General features: G+C 39.1%; 2 protein-coding genes across 4 annotated transcripts in view; one reads left to right on the top strand and one right to left on the bottom strand.

Annotated features, from left to right (window-relative positions):
- SH3YL1 (SH3 and SYLF domain containing 1) overlaps nucleotides 1-8,233 on the bottom strand; it is a 34,809-nt gene extending 26,576 nt beyond the window's left edge. Inside the window, exon 1 of the mRNA XM_081944615.1 lies at nucleotides 8,093-8,233. Coding sequence (XP_081800741.1) covers nucleotide 8,093 — 1 coding nt within the window. The 5' untranslated portion in view covers nucleotides 8,094-8,233. The remainder of the gene's footprint in view (nucleotides 1-8,092) is intronic.
- Nucleotides 8,165-16,656, top strand: ACP1 (acid phosphatase 1). 3 transcript variants are annotated; one of them, XM_081944617.1, is made up of 7 exons: nucleotides 8,165-8,260; nucleotides 8,457-8,619; nucleotides 12,530-12,603; nucleotides 12,678-12,791; nucleotides 14,398-14,459; nucleotides 16,082-16,187; nucleotides 16,297-16,656. In XM_081944617.1, the coding sequence occupies exons 2-7, from the start codon at nucleotides 8,577-8,579 to the stop codon at nucleotides 16,372-16,374; spliced, it is 477 nt and encodes a 158-aa protein (XP_081800743.1). In that variant the 5' UTR covers nucleotides 8,165-8,260; nucleotides 8,457-8,576; the 3' UTR covers nucleotides 16,375-16,656. The 3 variants fall into 3 exon arrangements, with proteins under 3 accessions (XP_081800743.1, XP_081800744.1, XP_081800742.1); XM_081944618.1 differs by lacking the exons at nucleotides 8,165-8,260; nucleotides 12,678-12,791 and adding an exon at nucleotides 12,849-12,962 and having other exon boundaries at nucleotides 8,423-8,619; XM_081944616.1 differs by lacking the exon at nucleotides 8,165-8,260 and having other exon boundaries at nucleotides 8,423-8,619.
- Nucleotides 16,657-17,705: the final 1,049 nt, after the last annotated feature.

Genomic DNA, 17,705 nt, shown 5'->3' with positions numbered 1-17,705 from the left:
CAGTTTATAGTTAACAATATAACTAATCACTCACTGTGTTTATTCTGAAAATGTTCTTTTTCTCATAAAACTAATCCTAGTGAAATAAATGAAGTTATGTTGTAAATTGTAATGATCCCATTAAATTCTAAAAATATTTAAGGATCTGTTATGATATTTTCAAGAACTTATACTAATGTATAGACCACTGCAACTTAAGAGAGAAATAACCATTTGAATTGTAATGTATATTTACTTATAAAAGCTACAATTAGAGAGAGAGAGAGAGAGAGATGTATTTACATAAATGTATATATTATGTATTTTTTCATTTAAATACTGTCAAAATTGTATGACTCCTGGGGGTTTCTAATTGAAAAACAAAATGAAATTTAAATACAACTTGTTCAATTTTTATATTAAACAAATTTAATATCGAAACATTAAAATAAACATTTATTTGTATTCTTCACACCAGGCAATATCAATTTCAAAAGCTCCAATATCTATAATAGTAAGTACTATTTCATAAGAGAGCTTGCAGCCGCCTTATGTGTCAATATTTGATCAGAGGGCAAATATTATTGTGTACTACCAAGTTGCTTTTGGTGACATGAGCTGCCACACAAGTTGGATTAATAAATAAATTATAAAAAATGGAAATAGGGGAAAGAGGTGGAAATATTTCAGGAACATTTTCTTATACTATTATCCTTTTACTGCAAAAGGCCAGATTTTGTCTTAATGAATTTACAATTAGTGTTTGATACAGAGAGAGGGATCACATGGGATTAGTCACATTTTCACATACTTAATTCTAATTTACAGTACAGAATGAATGCACTGTTTTGGAAAGTATGAGATTTGAGAAACTCTTAAGAAAGAGATGAGAGAAATAAAGGAAGGAGGGAGGGAAAGAGAGAAAGAGATGTCCTCTCACAAGAATTTTTGCCTTGCATTATAATTAAACAAATACATGGTGCAAGACATGATTAGAAAAAAGCAATATACCGACAGTATTAAAAATACAAATAAATAAAACTGCTCCTACAAATTGGCATCAAACAAGTTACATTTACTTCAATAATATATAGAAGTTTGGATTTCCGGTTCCGGCTGCGATTCGCGACGGGCAAGCTTTGCTTGCCCCACGCACTCCTGGTGGGCTCCCCTTTGATCGGGGGGTCACAGGACGCCTTGGAGGGCCTCCTGCCAAGGGGGTGGCGTAGTGGGGGACCCCCTGTGTCGGCGGCGGCCGGGGGGGGCTCCCCGCATCGCCCTAGGCATCGGGAGGCAAGACGGGAGGCGCTGCGGCGTCTTCGCGTAGAGGCAGCTGGACAAACTGAAGATTTGAAGGACGCAGTTGCAATGCGGCGAGATGGAGATTCCCCCCGTTCCCTTTCATGAGTGAAGGAAAATAAAAAGACTGTCAGCCTTTTGAAAAAACTTTCAACCTGTTCCTGGGAAGTGTGATTGGAGGAAGGGGGATTCCCCTCCCCTTGGACAAGCGGCTTTAAACTGTTCTGCTCTCTGCCCCCAGAGGAGGAGGAGGGGGGAGCCTGGAATGAAATCACGCTCATAGCAAATGCAGATTTTTTTTTACTGTAATTGTGAAAATGAGGTGATGATCTGTTTCCTTCTGACAACTTTGAAAACTTTTGGTTTGTTGCCCTCTGATCCCGGAGCTGGCAGGGCAAGATGGCACACTTCCGTCGTCTTCATGTACTTTGAAATTTGACTCCACCCACAGAAACTGCTGGCATTTGTCTTTGTTCTCTGTGACACTCAGAGAAATCTCTTGTTACATTACCCTGGACTTGGAACAAAGGATTTTATTGCTTTATTGCCTGGAACTAGAATTGAGAAAAGGTCCTTATCTGTCTGGACTTCCTGCCTCGCGATCTCTCTTGGCTATCCACCTTACCAATTGTTTCTTCTCTGTATTGACATTGCCATCTCTGAGCTTTGCTTACTACAATGCCACCTAAAAGACCATCACCGGGGAAACCGGGTTTTGCTGGCTCCGTCCCAGCATCTTCAACGTCCAGCCCCAGCGGACAACAGACACTAACTTCTTTGTTCCAGCCTAAGCCCCCTGAGGTGGACTTTCAACAGATGTTTCAACAACTTTTAAAGGGGCAGGAGGACTTAAAAAATCAATTGAAAGAAATGAATGAACAGCTCAGAGAGAACCAAGACCGAGCGATCCAAAATTCACGGAGACTGGAACTTTTGGAGGAGGGGATGGCTGAGATGAGGAGGGAGGTGAAGGGGGTGCAGAAAGGAAACGAAGAACTTGAGAACCACCAGATAAAAGTGGAATTTGAAAGGATGTCTTTTTTTCTTAGATTTCAAAATGTAATTGAGGCTGATGATGAAGATCTAAGGGATATTATGACAAATTTATTGGCTGAATATATTAAAAAAGACAGACAACAGATGGGGTGGGACATGGACCTGGTCTATAGAATAAACTCAGCATATGCCAGAACACACGTTCCAAGGGAGGTACACATTAAATTTCTCAGAAAGACCACAAGAGATGAGATTCTGAGTGCACAAAGGGGGCAAGCACTAAAATACAAGGATAGAGAAATAGCATTCTGAAACAAATCCCAAAGAAAGTTAGAGATAAAAGAAAAAACTATTCGCTTTTAGCGAAGAAATTATACCAGAAAGGGGTGTGGTTTAGATGGCTTATGCCAGAAGGTATGCTAATATTCTGGGAGGACACGAGAGTTAGAATCAACACAATTATGGAGGCTGAGGCCTTCATGGAAAAAAATAAAGTCCTCCTAGATAAACCTGATGATACTATATGGGACATACAGGACACGGGAGGTGCCGGAGCTCTGCTGGAGGGGGGAGAAGAGGCAACATTGAGAAAACTCAGATCACAAAAATGAACTAGAAAATCTGTTTGATATAAAATGATTGAAATTGTTTGAAGATAAAAGTTTATGCTGACAAAATACTATTAAGTAGCAACAATCTAATGTATTAATAAATGAAAGTTATGAGAATGGGGGGGAGGGCCATTTCCTGCATAATGTAACTGTCAAAATTTGTAATTTTACCCATTACCCTTTTCCTTGATAATTTTTTTAAAACTAATTAAAAAATTTTTTAAAAAATAATATATAGAAGTTTCAGACTTCTGAATGATGTGGTGGCCTAGTGGCGAAGACTTTTGCCTCCTACTTGGAAGATTGAGAGTTCAATTATAGGTAGTGCCAGATATTTCTCTCCCAGGGGCCAAAGAAAAAATAGCTGCTGTGATATTGCATGGTGTCAGGAAGGGTATCCAGCTAGTAAATGTTCAGCTCCATCCACTTGCTCCAATTCTACCCTGAATTAAGGGATTACAGGGTTGTAAAGCCTGTATCTAACACCCGAGGCACCCCATGAAATACTGCAATTAATAATGTACTGTCATACATCAAATACAATAGTCCAGGAAATTACAGTGTATAACTATTATATCATTTTCCCCATTGACCATTTGCAGGACCTCCACAGAAAATAGACAATCCATGAACCATAAATTGGGAACCATCATAGTATAAAGTAGTCCTCAACTTACAACCATTCATTCAGCAATCAGTTACATTGACACTGAACAAGTGGAACTTACAACTGACAATTGCGGTTGTGACTGTTGCAAAGTTCCAGCAGTCTTATCATTGCAATTCAGGCACTTGGCAACCAGCTCACATTTATAAGGGTTGCAGTGTCCTATGGTCATGTGATCATCATGTGTAACCTTCCATGCTAGTTTTATCATAAGCAAAGTCAAAGAGAAGCTTCAAAGTGGAAATTGGTAGCAGGTTTCAAGTTACTCACAATCCTGCTGCTTTTCCTCCTGAGGAGCCCCATGGGGATCTTGTGCTCAGTAGCGCATACCCACCCATAAACTGTTGTGCCCACCCTTTTGGCAGCTACCAATTTGCACCCTGTAGCACCAAAGGCCTGCATGTCTGGCATGAGTTTTCCCACACTGTATTCATATGAGGTCCTTGCTTAATAACCTGTGGGATCCTTGCTAATGACAATAAGAACTGCCAGGATTGCCATCACTAGTCATGTGACAGTTCTCTGCTGTTGTTAATAACATTAATCTCCCTTTTGCAGATGTTTTCAAAAAGATGATGAAACCCCAGAGATAACAATAAACACCTCAAAGCTCACATACCCTTTGCATAGCTTTCTTTAATGAATAATATCCATTAACTATTTGTTGATTTAAATGTATAGCCAAAGCAGCACAGCCCTTCTGCACTGTGCAACTCTCTCTACCTACATTCTATTGATAATCCTGTTCCCATTTGTTGTACAAACAAAATTTGAGAATAGTCTTAGAAACACTCATTCTATTAGTGTATGCTTCTATGGCTTGCTTTCTCTGTGATCAAAGACCATGCCCATTTTTTTAGAATTGGAATTCATTTATATATTTGCCAACAATGAGGGGGATGCTAGGTTATTTGATATATTCATAAAGATTTCCTAATATTGAAGATATCCGCTCCTTCCGCCAGAAACTTAAAACCCACCTATTCCAGCTAGCCGACTTGACCTAATTCCACCTATCCCACCTCAGTTCTATTTCTAAATTTTTAAGATTGGTTTTAGGGTCTGTTTTTTAATTTTTATAAATTGTACAGGAGTTGTTTAATTTATTTTTACCTATTTGTATGAATTGTCTGTATGTTTTAAATTTATTCCTGTACTCCGCCCCGAGTCCCTCCGGGGAGAGGGGGCGGTCTAGAAATTTAATAAATTATTATTAAATTATTAAGATGATTATTAGAATCTGAAAGTTTACTGAATGTATTAATAAAATTTATCATCCAATCACAGCTAAATAATTCTGCTCTCAGAAACTAAAACACTTGGTTTTGTCCATTCCATCTAACACAGTTATGATCTCTCTGGACAATTGCTATGAAAGAATGAGGATCATCTGAAATAATTGGGATGTACAATAAAAGGCTGCAGAAAATGGGGGGAGAATGACCTTATTCCACGGCTACAATGCATCTACCAGTCCTTTGCAACAGGTGGTTAACTACTTCCTTATCCAATTTTCCTCCCTGTGTTTCAATTTTAATTTTCACTGTGAATGTATTTACATTAATAGATTTGGTCCATATCTGTTGTAATATTCAAGCAGATCAAACGGTAGAGAAAAGGTGAAAAAAATGCACAATTATTGCACCTGTGTGTGAACTACACAAGGTAAAAGGAGCTAGCTGAATGGTTTTTCCTGAGGAAAAAAAATCAATACAGCTTTAAAGGAAGATCTACCTTGAAACTTCTTTAACCTGTGTTTGTGTCTGTGTGTGTGTGTGTGTGTGTGTGTGTGTTTGGTGTTGGAGAATTCCCAGTCAGCCTAAGTAGCTGAAGAAAATCAAAAGATATTACAAGCGCAAAGTATATTCAGGACTTTAAAGGTAGAACAATGATACTAAACTTTTTGGTCCTAAAATTTAACTGGTAGTTAATGCGGTCACGTGAAATCAAAAATGATATGCTACTCATAGATATCCCCTGCTAAAATTATCCACAGAATTGTCACAAAGGTGCTTTTTTTTGAGAGGCAACTGGACTTTCTGGTTTTTCTTTGAAGACGTTTAGCTGAAGAAGCTTCTTGGATGAGAAGTGAAATGTCTTCAAAGAAAAACCAGAAAGTCCAGTTGCCTCTTGAAAAAAGCACCTTTGGGACAACCATGACCTGGATGACTGAGAATCTCCACAGATATCCATAGAATCATAAAAAATTGAAGCTACCAGCAGCTTCCAAATTAGGAAAAAAAGTTACTTGAACAAAAATAAGTTTTAATAGCGTCCACTAACTCAGAAAGGCATGAGGAAATAGAATTTAAACCCATAAACTTAAAAAGAAGAGCTTTTACTTCTATGTGTTACAGTAGATAAATGTATTGTATACAGATGGCTTCCTGCTTGCCTGCTATAAATTAATGAAATCTTTCCATTGTAGTCATGAGTCTTCTGCTAAGAAGCCAATTCCTAAACAAAGCCTAGGTATCTGGAGAACAGAGTTTTTTTTACTCTGCCTAGGCTAAGGCTAGTTATATTTTAAAATTAAATTCAACTCTTCAACTATCTTCAAGATTAACCTCATGTACGACCTGTCCTGAAACTAAAGCCTTGCCACATATTTCGGGTGGGCAAAAATATTAGCCTCCCCTGAAAATAAGCCCCTTGGACAACCCCCCCCCTTCCGGCCAGAGCGCCGCTCGCCGACCTAGCGGTATCCCAAAGGTACCAAGCTGCAGGAACGAGGTGGGGGGCAAAAGTGCTCACGTTGCTTGGTGCTTTCAAGGTTGTGGGCTGCAGAGTGTACAACCATAGAGCGTACTCCCAGAGCGGCATCTGTCCTCCATTGCGGCTTTCAAAGCATGGAGGTAGGATACCTCTCTGTGAGTACGCTCTATGGTTGTACGCTACCATAGAGCATGCTTCCAGAGCGGCATCCGTTTTCCGTACATTGAAAGCCGCAAAAAAAAAAAAAAGTGGCGAGCGGCACCAGCAGCAGAGATGCCCTGGCTCTGCAGGTACTGTAGAGTTAGCCAAGGGCATCGTGAGCCTACGAGTCGCACAAGCGGGGAGGGCAAAAGCCACTCGTGCAACCCCCCTCTCCAGCCATGCAGAGCCCCATCACACACCTAGGGGCATTCCGAAGGCGCCAAGCCATGGGAGGCGGAGGGCGGTGAACAGGCGCTCGCGTTGCTTGGTGGCTTCCGGGTACCGCTAGGTCAGTCAGCGGCGCTGTACCCAGCTGGAAAGGGGGGTTGCCGGACGGCTGCTTGTGAGCGTGGTCACCTCATGGCTGCTGTGTTGCTGCTGCGACAGCGCAACACAGCCATTCAACCCTGAGCTGTGCCCGCTCTTCGGGAGCCCGGTTGCAAGGGAGCAGCCACCCGAAAACCCCAAAACAATAAGCCTTCCCCTTTAATAAGCCCAAGGCCATATTTCGTGGGTCAAAAAAATATAAGACCCTGTCGCATTTTTGGGGAAACACGGTAGTAATCTAAAAAGACTATAGTCAAAGCATAAATGATGCAACAATTTAGTTAAGTTTTGTGGAGTTGGACCCATCTTCTAGTGTGTGGGTGAAGAGATATAGCTCTTATAATAAATAGTTGTAGCTTAATTGGATAGATGCCTAGAGCCTATAAATAAGTAACCAACTTGGAAAACTTGAAAGTGTCTTAACATCAACTCCTTGGGTCATGTGACCAGGAAGAATGGAGGAATCTCCAGCAGAGTTTTGAGCCACTTCTAAACCGCCTCTCCTAAAAGGATACATTAGGGGATATCCCCCCCCCTGCAATACCCTTATCCAGATCCAACCAATTTTTAGATGTCGTTATTCTTTTCCCTTCTTTTCTTTTTTGAAGCAGAAAAGCTGTATCTTGAATCCTTTATTCTTAATCAAGAATAATCAATCTGCCTGCGTGCCCTTCCACTGGTCACAACAAGAGTAAACCAAACATAATTTTACCTCTGCAGGTGGCAGCACAGGGTTTGCGCTGTCTGGTTTACTCATAGCTCAAGCATGGTTGGGTGTGATTAGTATTTGGATGGGAGAGTATCAGGAAAAACAAGGGCTATATAGGCTAAACTAGGAAGTCAAACAACAAAAACACAGCCATATCCCCATCCTGAAATAAAGATACAAAAAGCCACTATGTGTCAAGAGTCATGCTGGCCTCTGTCCTTGAAATATATGTTTATTGGATTTGTATCCCATTATCATCATTCAAATAAAGAAATCATGTCATTAATATAATCTCAAAGATTATGAAAGAGATATATAAAGCGTTTCGTTTTAGCTGGTGTAGATCTATCTTCCCCACACGTTGGTTACAAGCTCAATACATATACTGTATAAAAACATATTCATTACAGTCAAGTAAAAATATAGCAGATTTCTAACAATCAAGGCATTCCATAGATGGGTCTATGCAACACAAGGAAGAAATGAAGGCAGACGCGGACCCTCCCGGACTAAGCCCACAACCTTTCTCAAAATCCCAATATATGAAATCCTCCCCTTCGCAGATCAGCCGCATCCAGATCTACTCACTTCTGCCGGGCGTCCCTGGTTGGAAAAGCTCCACTTGACTTAAAAGCCACGCGCTCACCCACGCGAGAGAAGGAACACGGTCACATCCCCACCGAAACCCTTCGCCTGGGCAAGGCGGAGGCTATTGCGGCAGCAGCTGGGGCTGCTACTGCTGCTCACCTGAAGCAGGTGCATTTGGGAGGGGGAATAGCTGTCTTCCCGAGTGCCTGATTTTTAGAGGGGGGGGGAGAATGAGGGAAGGAAACCGGGCGGGTTGACGGGCATTTTGCTAATATCTTGGGCTCCTGTTTTGAAATTCTACGTATCCCCTACCCAAAGAGGCCACCAAATGTCTCTGGTCCTGACATTTTAAATTAATATCCAGGCAATGGACGAAGACGGACCCGGCCGTTGCCGTAAAGCGGCGAAAAGAGGTTTTACGTCAGTTCGAAAACAGCTTTGTCCGCTTTTCCATCGTTCGTTGCCTTCGGGGTTTTGAGCGATCATGGCGGCGGGGCAAGCAAAGTCCGTTTTATTCGTATGTCTGGGTGAGTGGATACTTTTTTTTAGGGAAAGAGCGGTGGGGTGCATCGGTTGGCAGAAAAAAGGGGGGCATTGGCTATTGGTCTTTCGCTTTATTTTTATTTGTACCCTATGACTATCATTAAGTGTTGTACCTTATGATTCTTGATGAATGTATCTTGTCTCTTTATGTACACTGAGAGCATATGCACCAAAGACAAATTCCTTGGGTGCCCAATCGCACTTGGCCAATAAAGAATTCTATTCTATTTAATACAACGACTAAAAAGAGAGGAGAAAGGAAAGATTAGAAATTAAAAGAATTTTAATTTACTACTTTCCCTCTTTCTCCCGCTGTTCCCAAGAATGATAAATAAGGACTGATATTTTCAATTGCACATATTCCCTATTTCTCATCTCTCATCTTTGCCGCTCCTTCCTTGCATTTCCCCCAAGTTGCTATATTGCATCTTTTGCCTCCGTCTCTGGCTTCGGCATTTACATGTCGTACAGCAGCAGAAGGGAGGGCTGCTCTTTTACCCTAAAACTCAGTTTGCAGGCCCTGCGATTCACCAAGGTGGGGAAATAACTGTAACGGCGGGAAACTGTTTATTTTGGCGAGCGTGCATCATTTCTGCGGAGGTGAGACTCTACTTGTGACTGGAGTGTTTCCTTTGGATAGCTGCCGTATATCTGGTGAAACCAGACACGTTTTTAGTCCATTAGCTTCATAATTCTATCCACTTCATATTTTTTTAAATCTCACTTTCTCCCCCTTTTCCAGTTAATTTGGGATGTGGTGAATAACAAACAATAAGCAATATGAAATAACTCTGCTTGCATGCTATGTATACACTTCTCTCCACTTTTGCTATTCTTTTTTTTTTTAAAAAAAAGCTGGATGATTAATTCACTAAGGCAGCTATGACATTTACTGAAGGACAGTCATTAATTGAAACAAGTGACTTGGATTTTTTTTAAAAAAACCAGCAAATAGGATTTGATTCATAATGAAAAACAATTTTCTATTTCTTGTTTGGGTTTGTACTAACAGCGCTCCTGTCATTCACAAATGAGGCAGTGAAACATGAGACAGCTGTAAACCGGAACTGTTAAAGATATACCAATCAGTCTTTTAAAGAAAAAAAATTAAATGCCTAATACGTACTGCCTAAAAGCATGTTTACTTATGCCTGCATATATGATTTATAATAAATATATAACTGCTACAAAAAGAAACCTTAATATGCACATAAATTGACAGAATAAAGGTTCCTCAGTCGATACTTTAACTGATTCTTGGTAATACTAGCAATCATGGTAGATGTTAGTTTAATCGTCTTTTTGCAAATGCCGCTTTGAACCCATTTTAAGTGTCTTAAAATATAACTTCATATACATGGAAAGAGACATCTGCATTCTGATAATTCTTTAATCCACAACTCAGAATAATGAGTATCTGGAGTGAAGGCATTGGAAGCAAGTGATAAAATGTGCATGATGATATCGTCCTTCAAATGTATATGCATATTTGAATCAGATGCTGGGGCCGAAGTATCACAGCATTTACATGGTGATCTTACCATATACAGTATGTGTCAGTATTTTGACATGATTATGGTTTGCCACAGCTACCACTACTCAGAATTACTTTCTGGGACTTTATTACTATAAATTTCTGATTGTTAGAGTGTCGTTCCGTGACTCAAAGAATTCACTAGTGACCATTTCAGAAGCCACTGTGTTACTTGAAATATTTACCTGTACTGTGAAGACTTTATTAAAATGTTCTCTATTCAATTTGTCTTGTTGGTGCACCATGGTTTTGGTGATCTGTTACCCTAATCTGCAGAAAATTAGATACAGTTATAAACCTATGCAAGGTTGATCATGTTAAATTCAATAGAATTTACTATCAGAATAGTCTAGAGGTTACGGCTCAAATTTCTGTTATCTCATCATGGCAGGAGAGTCATGACTCATTTAATTTCTGATAATTGCATTAAAGAACATAGAAGTAATTTTCTATATAGTCACAACTCTGTTTAACTTTTCTTTGAATATTTGCAGAACAGAGAATGTGTTAATGCAATGGTTTGGTTTATATTATGTGTAAACTTACTGAATAAGCCCCAGTGGGTTATTCCATATACTAAGTACCATAACATTTAGCAAGCCAAGTATGAGCTTGAATAATTTGTCGTAAAACCAGCAAATAACTATAGTTTAATGTGCTGTATGACCCCAGTAAGTGAATTAAATTTAATCAGCACTTTTTTAGTTGCACCTATTCTCTACTAAGTACAACCAGATCTACTAACTAATTTTAAAAGTACTGTCCTAGTAATTTTATAAACACACTATGCTTTTGAAACCAGATAATGTAGGACAGAATACCCTATAGGACACCCTTTACTGAGTACTTTGTTGAAGCACCTTTGGCAGCAATTACAGCCTCGAATCTTTGGGTATGACATGACAAGCTTTGCATACCTGGAATGGGGGATATTCTGCCATTCTTCCTTGAAATCCTCTCAAGCTCAGTAGATTAGACCTACAGAGATGGGCAATAGGGTACAGGTCAGGGTTTGGCTGGCCCACTCTAAGACATTCACAGAGTTGTCCCTAAACTACTCTTGTGTTCTCTTGGCTCTGTGCTTAGGAATATTGTCATGTTGGAAAGTGAACCTTTAGCCCAATTTGAGGTCCTGAGTGCTCTGGAACAGGTTTTCATTGAGGATATCCTTGTACTTGGTACTTGAGCAGCTTTCTCTCAACCCTGACCAATCACCCAGTCCCTGCTGATGAAAAATACCCCCACAGCATGATGCTATGCTTCACTGTTGGGATTATATTGGGCAAGTGATAAGCGGTGCCCGGTTTCTTCCCGACATAATGTTTAGAATTGAGGTCAAACAGTTCAATCTTGGTTTCAACAGACAAATAATCTTGTTCCTCACAGTCTGAGAGTCCTTCAGGCCCTTTTTTAAAAACTCCAAGCAGGTTTTCATGTGTTTTGCACTGAGGAGAGACTTCTGTCTAGTCACTCTGCCACAAAGCCCAGATCAATGGAGAGCTGCAGTGATCCAGCTGCAGAAGGTTGTCCCTCTGGAACTCTGTCCCATCTCCACACAGAATCTCTGGAGCCCAATCATTTTTCTTACAAGGGCCCTTCTCCCCTGATTTCTCAATTTGACCGTGCGGCCAGCTCTTAGAAGAGTTCTGGTTGTGCCAAATTTCTTCCATTTGAGAATTATGGAGGCCACTGTGCTCTTAGGAACCTTCATTGAGGCAGAAATTTTATTGTAGCCTTACCCAGATCTATGCCTTGCAATAATCCTATCTCTGAGCTCTGCAGGCAGAGCTTTTGCTCTCCTACAGTATGTCCCTTGTGAGGGCTGCTATAGAAAGGTGCGTGCCTTGCCAAATCATGTCTAATCAAAGGTGGACTCTAATAAAAGTGTAGAAACATGTGAGCAACGATCAAGAGAAATGAGAAGCACCAGAGCTAAATTTCAAATGTTGTGACAAAGGGTATGAATATTTATGCCAATGTGATATTTCAGCTTTCTAATTTTTAATAAATTTAGAGACATTTCTAAAATTCTGTTTTCACTTTGTCATTATGGGATACTAAGTGTAGATTATTGGAAAATAATGAATTTCAATATGTTTAGAATCAGGCTGCAGCATAACAAAATTGACAAAAGTGAAGGTGGTCTGAGTACTTTCTGAATGCACTGTATAAATTAATTAAATATTTCCTACATTAGAAAAGGAAGACATAATTGGAAAAGAAGGCCAGGAGACATTAGATTTGCTTTTAGCCGAAGCCAAAAGGCTAAAAGCCTACATATGTCTCATGACTACGTATGTTTTTTAAATATATGTAAAATTGTATTTTAGAATCACTGGACTGAACCTTTATTTCTACAGGGAATATTTGCCGGTCTCCCATAGCTGAAGCTGTTTTTAGAAAACTTGTAACTGAAGAAAACCTTGAAAACAAGGTAAATTTGATTTTAATTACTCCAGGCATTTTTTTGCTAGTATTATTTAAATAAATTGCTTTGTTTTTCTGTAGTGGAGGATAGACAGTGCAGCAACCTCTACATATGAAATAGGAAATCCTCCAGATTATCGAGGCCAGAATTGCATGAGAAAACATGGCATAAGTATGAATCATATTGCCAGGCAGGTACTGTACCCATATTCTTTTTAAATGTGTGTCTATCTATGTTCTTATTGTTTGCAGTGGATAATAGACAGTGGTGCTGTTTCTGACTGGAATGTGGGACGGTATCCAGATCCAAGGGCTTTAAACTGTCTGAGAAATCATGAAATTGAAACAGCTCATAAAGCACGACAGGTAGAAAGATGTGTCTATGTGTCTGCTTGTGTGCATGTGTTTTCAGAAAACACAGGCATACCTGTATGCCACAACTGTTTTGTTTTCTGTGAAAGGGTGGATAAAGCATTATATACTGAATAATCAATGCAGCATCGTTGTAAAAGTGAAGCTATAGATACTGATAACACTGTAACCTGATTCACTTCTGAACATGGGGTTTTGATCCTTATTGGGAATGTCATTGGCCATTTCCTCAGCTTGGACACATCTTTGCTTGGGTTTACACATGGTGAATAAGATGGCATCCAGGACAGATTAAAAGTTAATGATTTTACAAAATTGAATTTCAAAACTTTAAATGGGATTTTTTTTATTAATCAGATTTTAAATTGTATAAAATATGTAATCACGAAAACTGAATTATATTCTACTTTATACAAAGTATTTTATAAGGATAGTTCTCAACTTAGGATGGTGCTATATGAAAGGACAGCCACATGAACAAAATTTGGGCACAGGACCTTGCCTTCAGTTACGATCATAGGAGCTCTGCAACTCCCCCATGATCTCCCTTGCATCTCAGCTGCCTACGTAGTCAGCTATTGAGTGCAAGCCTACTACAGCCAGGGAGGCCTTGGCTGGCTATGGGATCCACTAGCATGTACAAAGCATCACAATTAACTTCACTGTTTTTATTCAGCTGCTGATACTTATGGCCAGCCTACGTGAGGCATAGCCTTCCTACCGAAACTGCCTCACGCCATTCTCAAGCAGCATTAGTTAATCCAGGCAGGTTGTCATGGGGCAAGCCCACCTCATGGTTGCATGGCCCTCTGTGCTTCTCCCAAAGGCCACATAGCTAAGTTTTGACCCCTTTGTAGAAGGCCAAGAGCATGGGGGTTGGCCTCTGTGGGCAAGGTGCAGGGGCACCGGCAGAGAAGCCTTTCTTCCTAAACCCCACCGGGCTAAATTCACTGACTTACCAAGATTGCAGCTTATCTCCCCTACCTGATGAGCGGGATGGGCTAATGTAATGGAGCAAAGCTAGTTCTATAGCAATCATAGAGTCATCACACAGATGGCTTTATTTGCATATTGGAAATCTATTGTTCATGGAGTCCATTCTAATAAAGTCCACTGAATTGAGATGTCACTGTACTTACCATTAAAGGGGGTTTTCAGTTAGATTCTTTTCATAAAGAGCTTGTGATTAGGAGTTGTATGCAATGATTTGTTGTGGATGTTTGGAGGACATTATTATATTCACCAAAAGAACAATAGTTACCAATTTTTATAAATTGTACCAGAATCTTTGGTTCTTTCTGGCTGGCATTCTTGAGCAAACACAAAACATTGCTTCTTGTTAAAATAGCAATCAATTGCATTTTTAACTATTCATAAATAATCTTATTTTTTATTTACTTAAACGTTAAATATATCTTTTGAATTTTAGATTACAAAAGATGATTTCCTGACATTTGATTATATTCTTTGCATGGATGAAAGCAACTTACAGTAAGTGGTAAAAGCTATGATTTTTGCTAATAACTGTTTGCATATCCTAGCATACTCCCTTCACATCACTTAAAGAAAACCCTTGTGAAATTCAACATTCTTCCTTCTAAATAGACGCATGTAAGATTATTTAAAATGTACAAACATATTAGAATGGAACATGAAAGTGTGAAAAACAGGGGTCTTTCTTTACATCCAAAGCGCTGAGACACAGTATCTCAGCAATCACTTTTGTCTGCTGTGTCTCTAATGTTACCTTCATCTTGTTTGGATAGCTTCAAGTGGTCCTCGAGGTTCCAGTTTTAAATAGTAGCATTTTCCCCACGAAGCTGGTTGCATACTGGGACAGTTTTACAGTGGGTTCAGTTTCACTGGCAATTCTGCTGGAGTCACAGTGATGTGAAACATAGCATCTATGAGCCACTTTAGCTGGCGCAAGCACGCTCTGTCTCCCTCCCCCCCCCCCCCCTAATATTTGAGCAATGTCAGATATTTTAATTTTGAACAGCAGGAAAGTCCAGTGTATTCACACAGGCTCTCCCCTTTACCTACTAGTTCTCCAGGCAGAGAGGCCTTGATTAGTTCAAACGAAGTTGACCATTACCAATTCCCTCTCTACCACTTTATACGGCACTACCCTTCTGCCATGCCTGTCAGCAGTAACTGGTTTGGCACTCTCTGAGCTTTAAATCCACATCCAGTAGAAGCCTCTGTGAACAGACTTGTGCAACGCACGTGCACAAAGTCAGAGTGAATTTTAACATCGCTAAATCCACCAGCCTAGCCATCTGTTAAAACTCACTTCCTCCTCGGTCCCATCCCACATGAAGGAGTAGTAAATGTTTGCCTCATAGTTGGTGATGCTTGATGGATCAGGAAGGAAACAGCTGGGGCAATCTCCTTGTCCCTTTCCTTAACATGTGGTGCACAGGGCAAAATAAGGTCATAGCCATTTGGCAGAATTACGCCTGTGGTAGGATAGGTGCAGCAAATATACTAGTTAAAGGTCTGGTGGATAGTACTTTAAGTTGGCTGTGGGAAAAAGTCATAATACAGCTCCATTGGTTCATCTCCAGAACTTTGATTGCAATTCTGTATTTGACAAACAGACTGACATCCCTTAATTGCAACTTCCCTGCACAATTCATGCATTTCCCCTTGCTTTAGGATTTTTTCTTTTACATCAAGCCAAGGGCTGGATCATGAATTAATTAGGGCTTGCCTACTTTAAATGAGCCATTCTGACGATTATCCTTTTTGGATAGTTGCAAGAGGTTAGCCATTTCCTACTGACAGATACCTGAAGGAAGATGCAGCAACATTTTTCCATGTGATTTTTCATCCCATTTTATTGGCTGAGAGTAAAACTAAAATATTTGTTGCTTTCCCCCCAATTTTTCTTTCAAAATGAATTACGAACACATTTCCATTTCTACTTGGCAAAATGCTTGAAAGCCATAGAAAGTTCCTCACTATAGATGTCATTGTGAATAAATGCCTTTGTTATTAGCGGAGTCAATTATACCATTCCAAAAAGCAGGTGTTTCTTTTATATACAGCAATACTGATAAAAAATATATGCTTTACTTAATAATAATGAAAAGTTAACTAATATTTTTTAGTGACTTGAGAAGAAAATCCAATCAAATTAAAAATTGCAAAGCTAAAATTGAACTCCTTGGTAGTTATGATCCAGAGAAACAGCTTATTATTGAAGATCCATATTATGTAAGTATTTTCTCATTTAATCTACTTAATTATTGTTATTTGTAAGGAAAAAAATTGTTTGTAATTTGAGATTCTATATTTTCTCTCTTTTTTTTCTTTCCAACTCCAGGGAAATGATGAAGATTTTGAAACTGTTTATCAGCAATGTCTCAGATGCTGTAAAGAATTTTTGGAAAAACCTCATTGATGTGGTTATGTTTCTGAACGTAAATAATTCTATGACAGTGCAAAATCTCAATTAACATTAAACTATGGTAGTGTGCCTCTAAAATAGATACATTTGTGCATTCTTAATTTTAATTTTTGTAGTATACCAAATGGGTATACAGTACATTATTTGAGAATATATATATTTTTTAAATTAAATTTGATCTTATCAATTATACGACGAATAAATATTGTGCTGGTATGTAAGAAAAAAAAATCCTGTTGGTACTAAACTAAATGAATAAACATGTGTTATTCAATATACAGATAGTCCTTGACTTGTGACCACAATTGAGCATGGAAATTAAGTTGTTAATTAAGTTCTTACGTTGTGGTCATTAAGTGGATCCCCACATGACCTGACTCAACTTTAGAACCAGCATGGCTTTCCCAGGCATGGGTGTTAAGTGACCATGCAATGGGGAGGCCTGATTGCTTTGTCCTGCACCATTCAACTTCCCTGGCATTTAAAGTCATATATGGAGGCAGGAAAGAGATAGGGAGATGGAAGGAACTTGAATTTTGATCATGTGACTGCAGGCAGGCTGCAGTGACACTAACTTGAGACACGGGTCATAAGTCCCTTCGTTCAACGTGGTTGTAAGTTGAAGACCACCTGTATATAGATATTTAACATTTCGTTTAGTGACCATTTGAAGTTATAGCAGCACTGAAAAAAGTGATGCATTACTGTTTTTCATACATATGACCTTGCAGCATCCTATGGTCAGGTGATTGACAATTGGAGTGATTCATTTAACAACTTTGGCAAGAGGTTGTAAAATGGGGTAAAACTCACTTTTGGGCTCAATTGTGGTCATAAGTCGATATGTATTGAAGATACATAAAAAAATCTTGGATGTGTAAATATGGCACAGAGGTCTGTTTCCTGTTGCTATTATTAACTAGTGTTTTTTTCTTTTCACATCGAAAGTTTATAAATTCTTCCCTGTACATTTTTATTTGTCAATTGCTAGAGGTCTGAAAACTACTCTATTTTGATATTTTTCATCACTTGTATGTTATACAAAATATAGATTTGAAGGTAAGGCAGCAGAAAAATAATAATATAGGAAAGATTTTATGATATTTAACAGCCATATAGAATGCTGTGATGCAAATATTTGCAGTTCTGCCTTAGCACTGACAAAAAAGAATTCCCTCGTAGTATAATCTTTTTCTAAAGAATACAAATTGAAGTAAATAACTGCTTATTTATTTTTAAACTTAAAAGAAAATAGCTTTAAAGGCTATTGACATGATGTTTGAAAAAGGTACTATAGCATTCTGAAATAAGATAATGATAGATTA

The sequence above is a fragment of the Natrix helvetica genome (genome assembly GCF_964273705.1).
Source record: "Natrix helvetica genome assembly, chromosome: 2".
NCBI lineage: Eukaryota > Metazoa > Chordata > Lepidosauria > Squamata > Natricidae > Natrix > Natrix helvetica.
The sequence above is the reverse complement of the archived record's forward strand: the minus strand, read 5'-3'. Positions and strand labels throughout refer to the sequence as shown.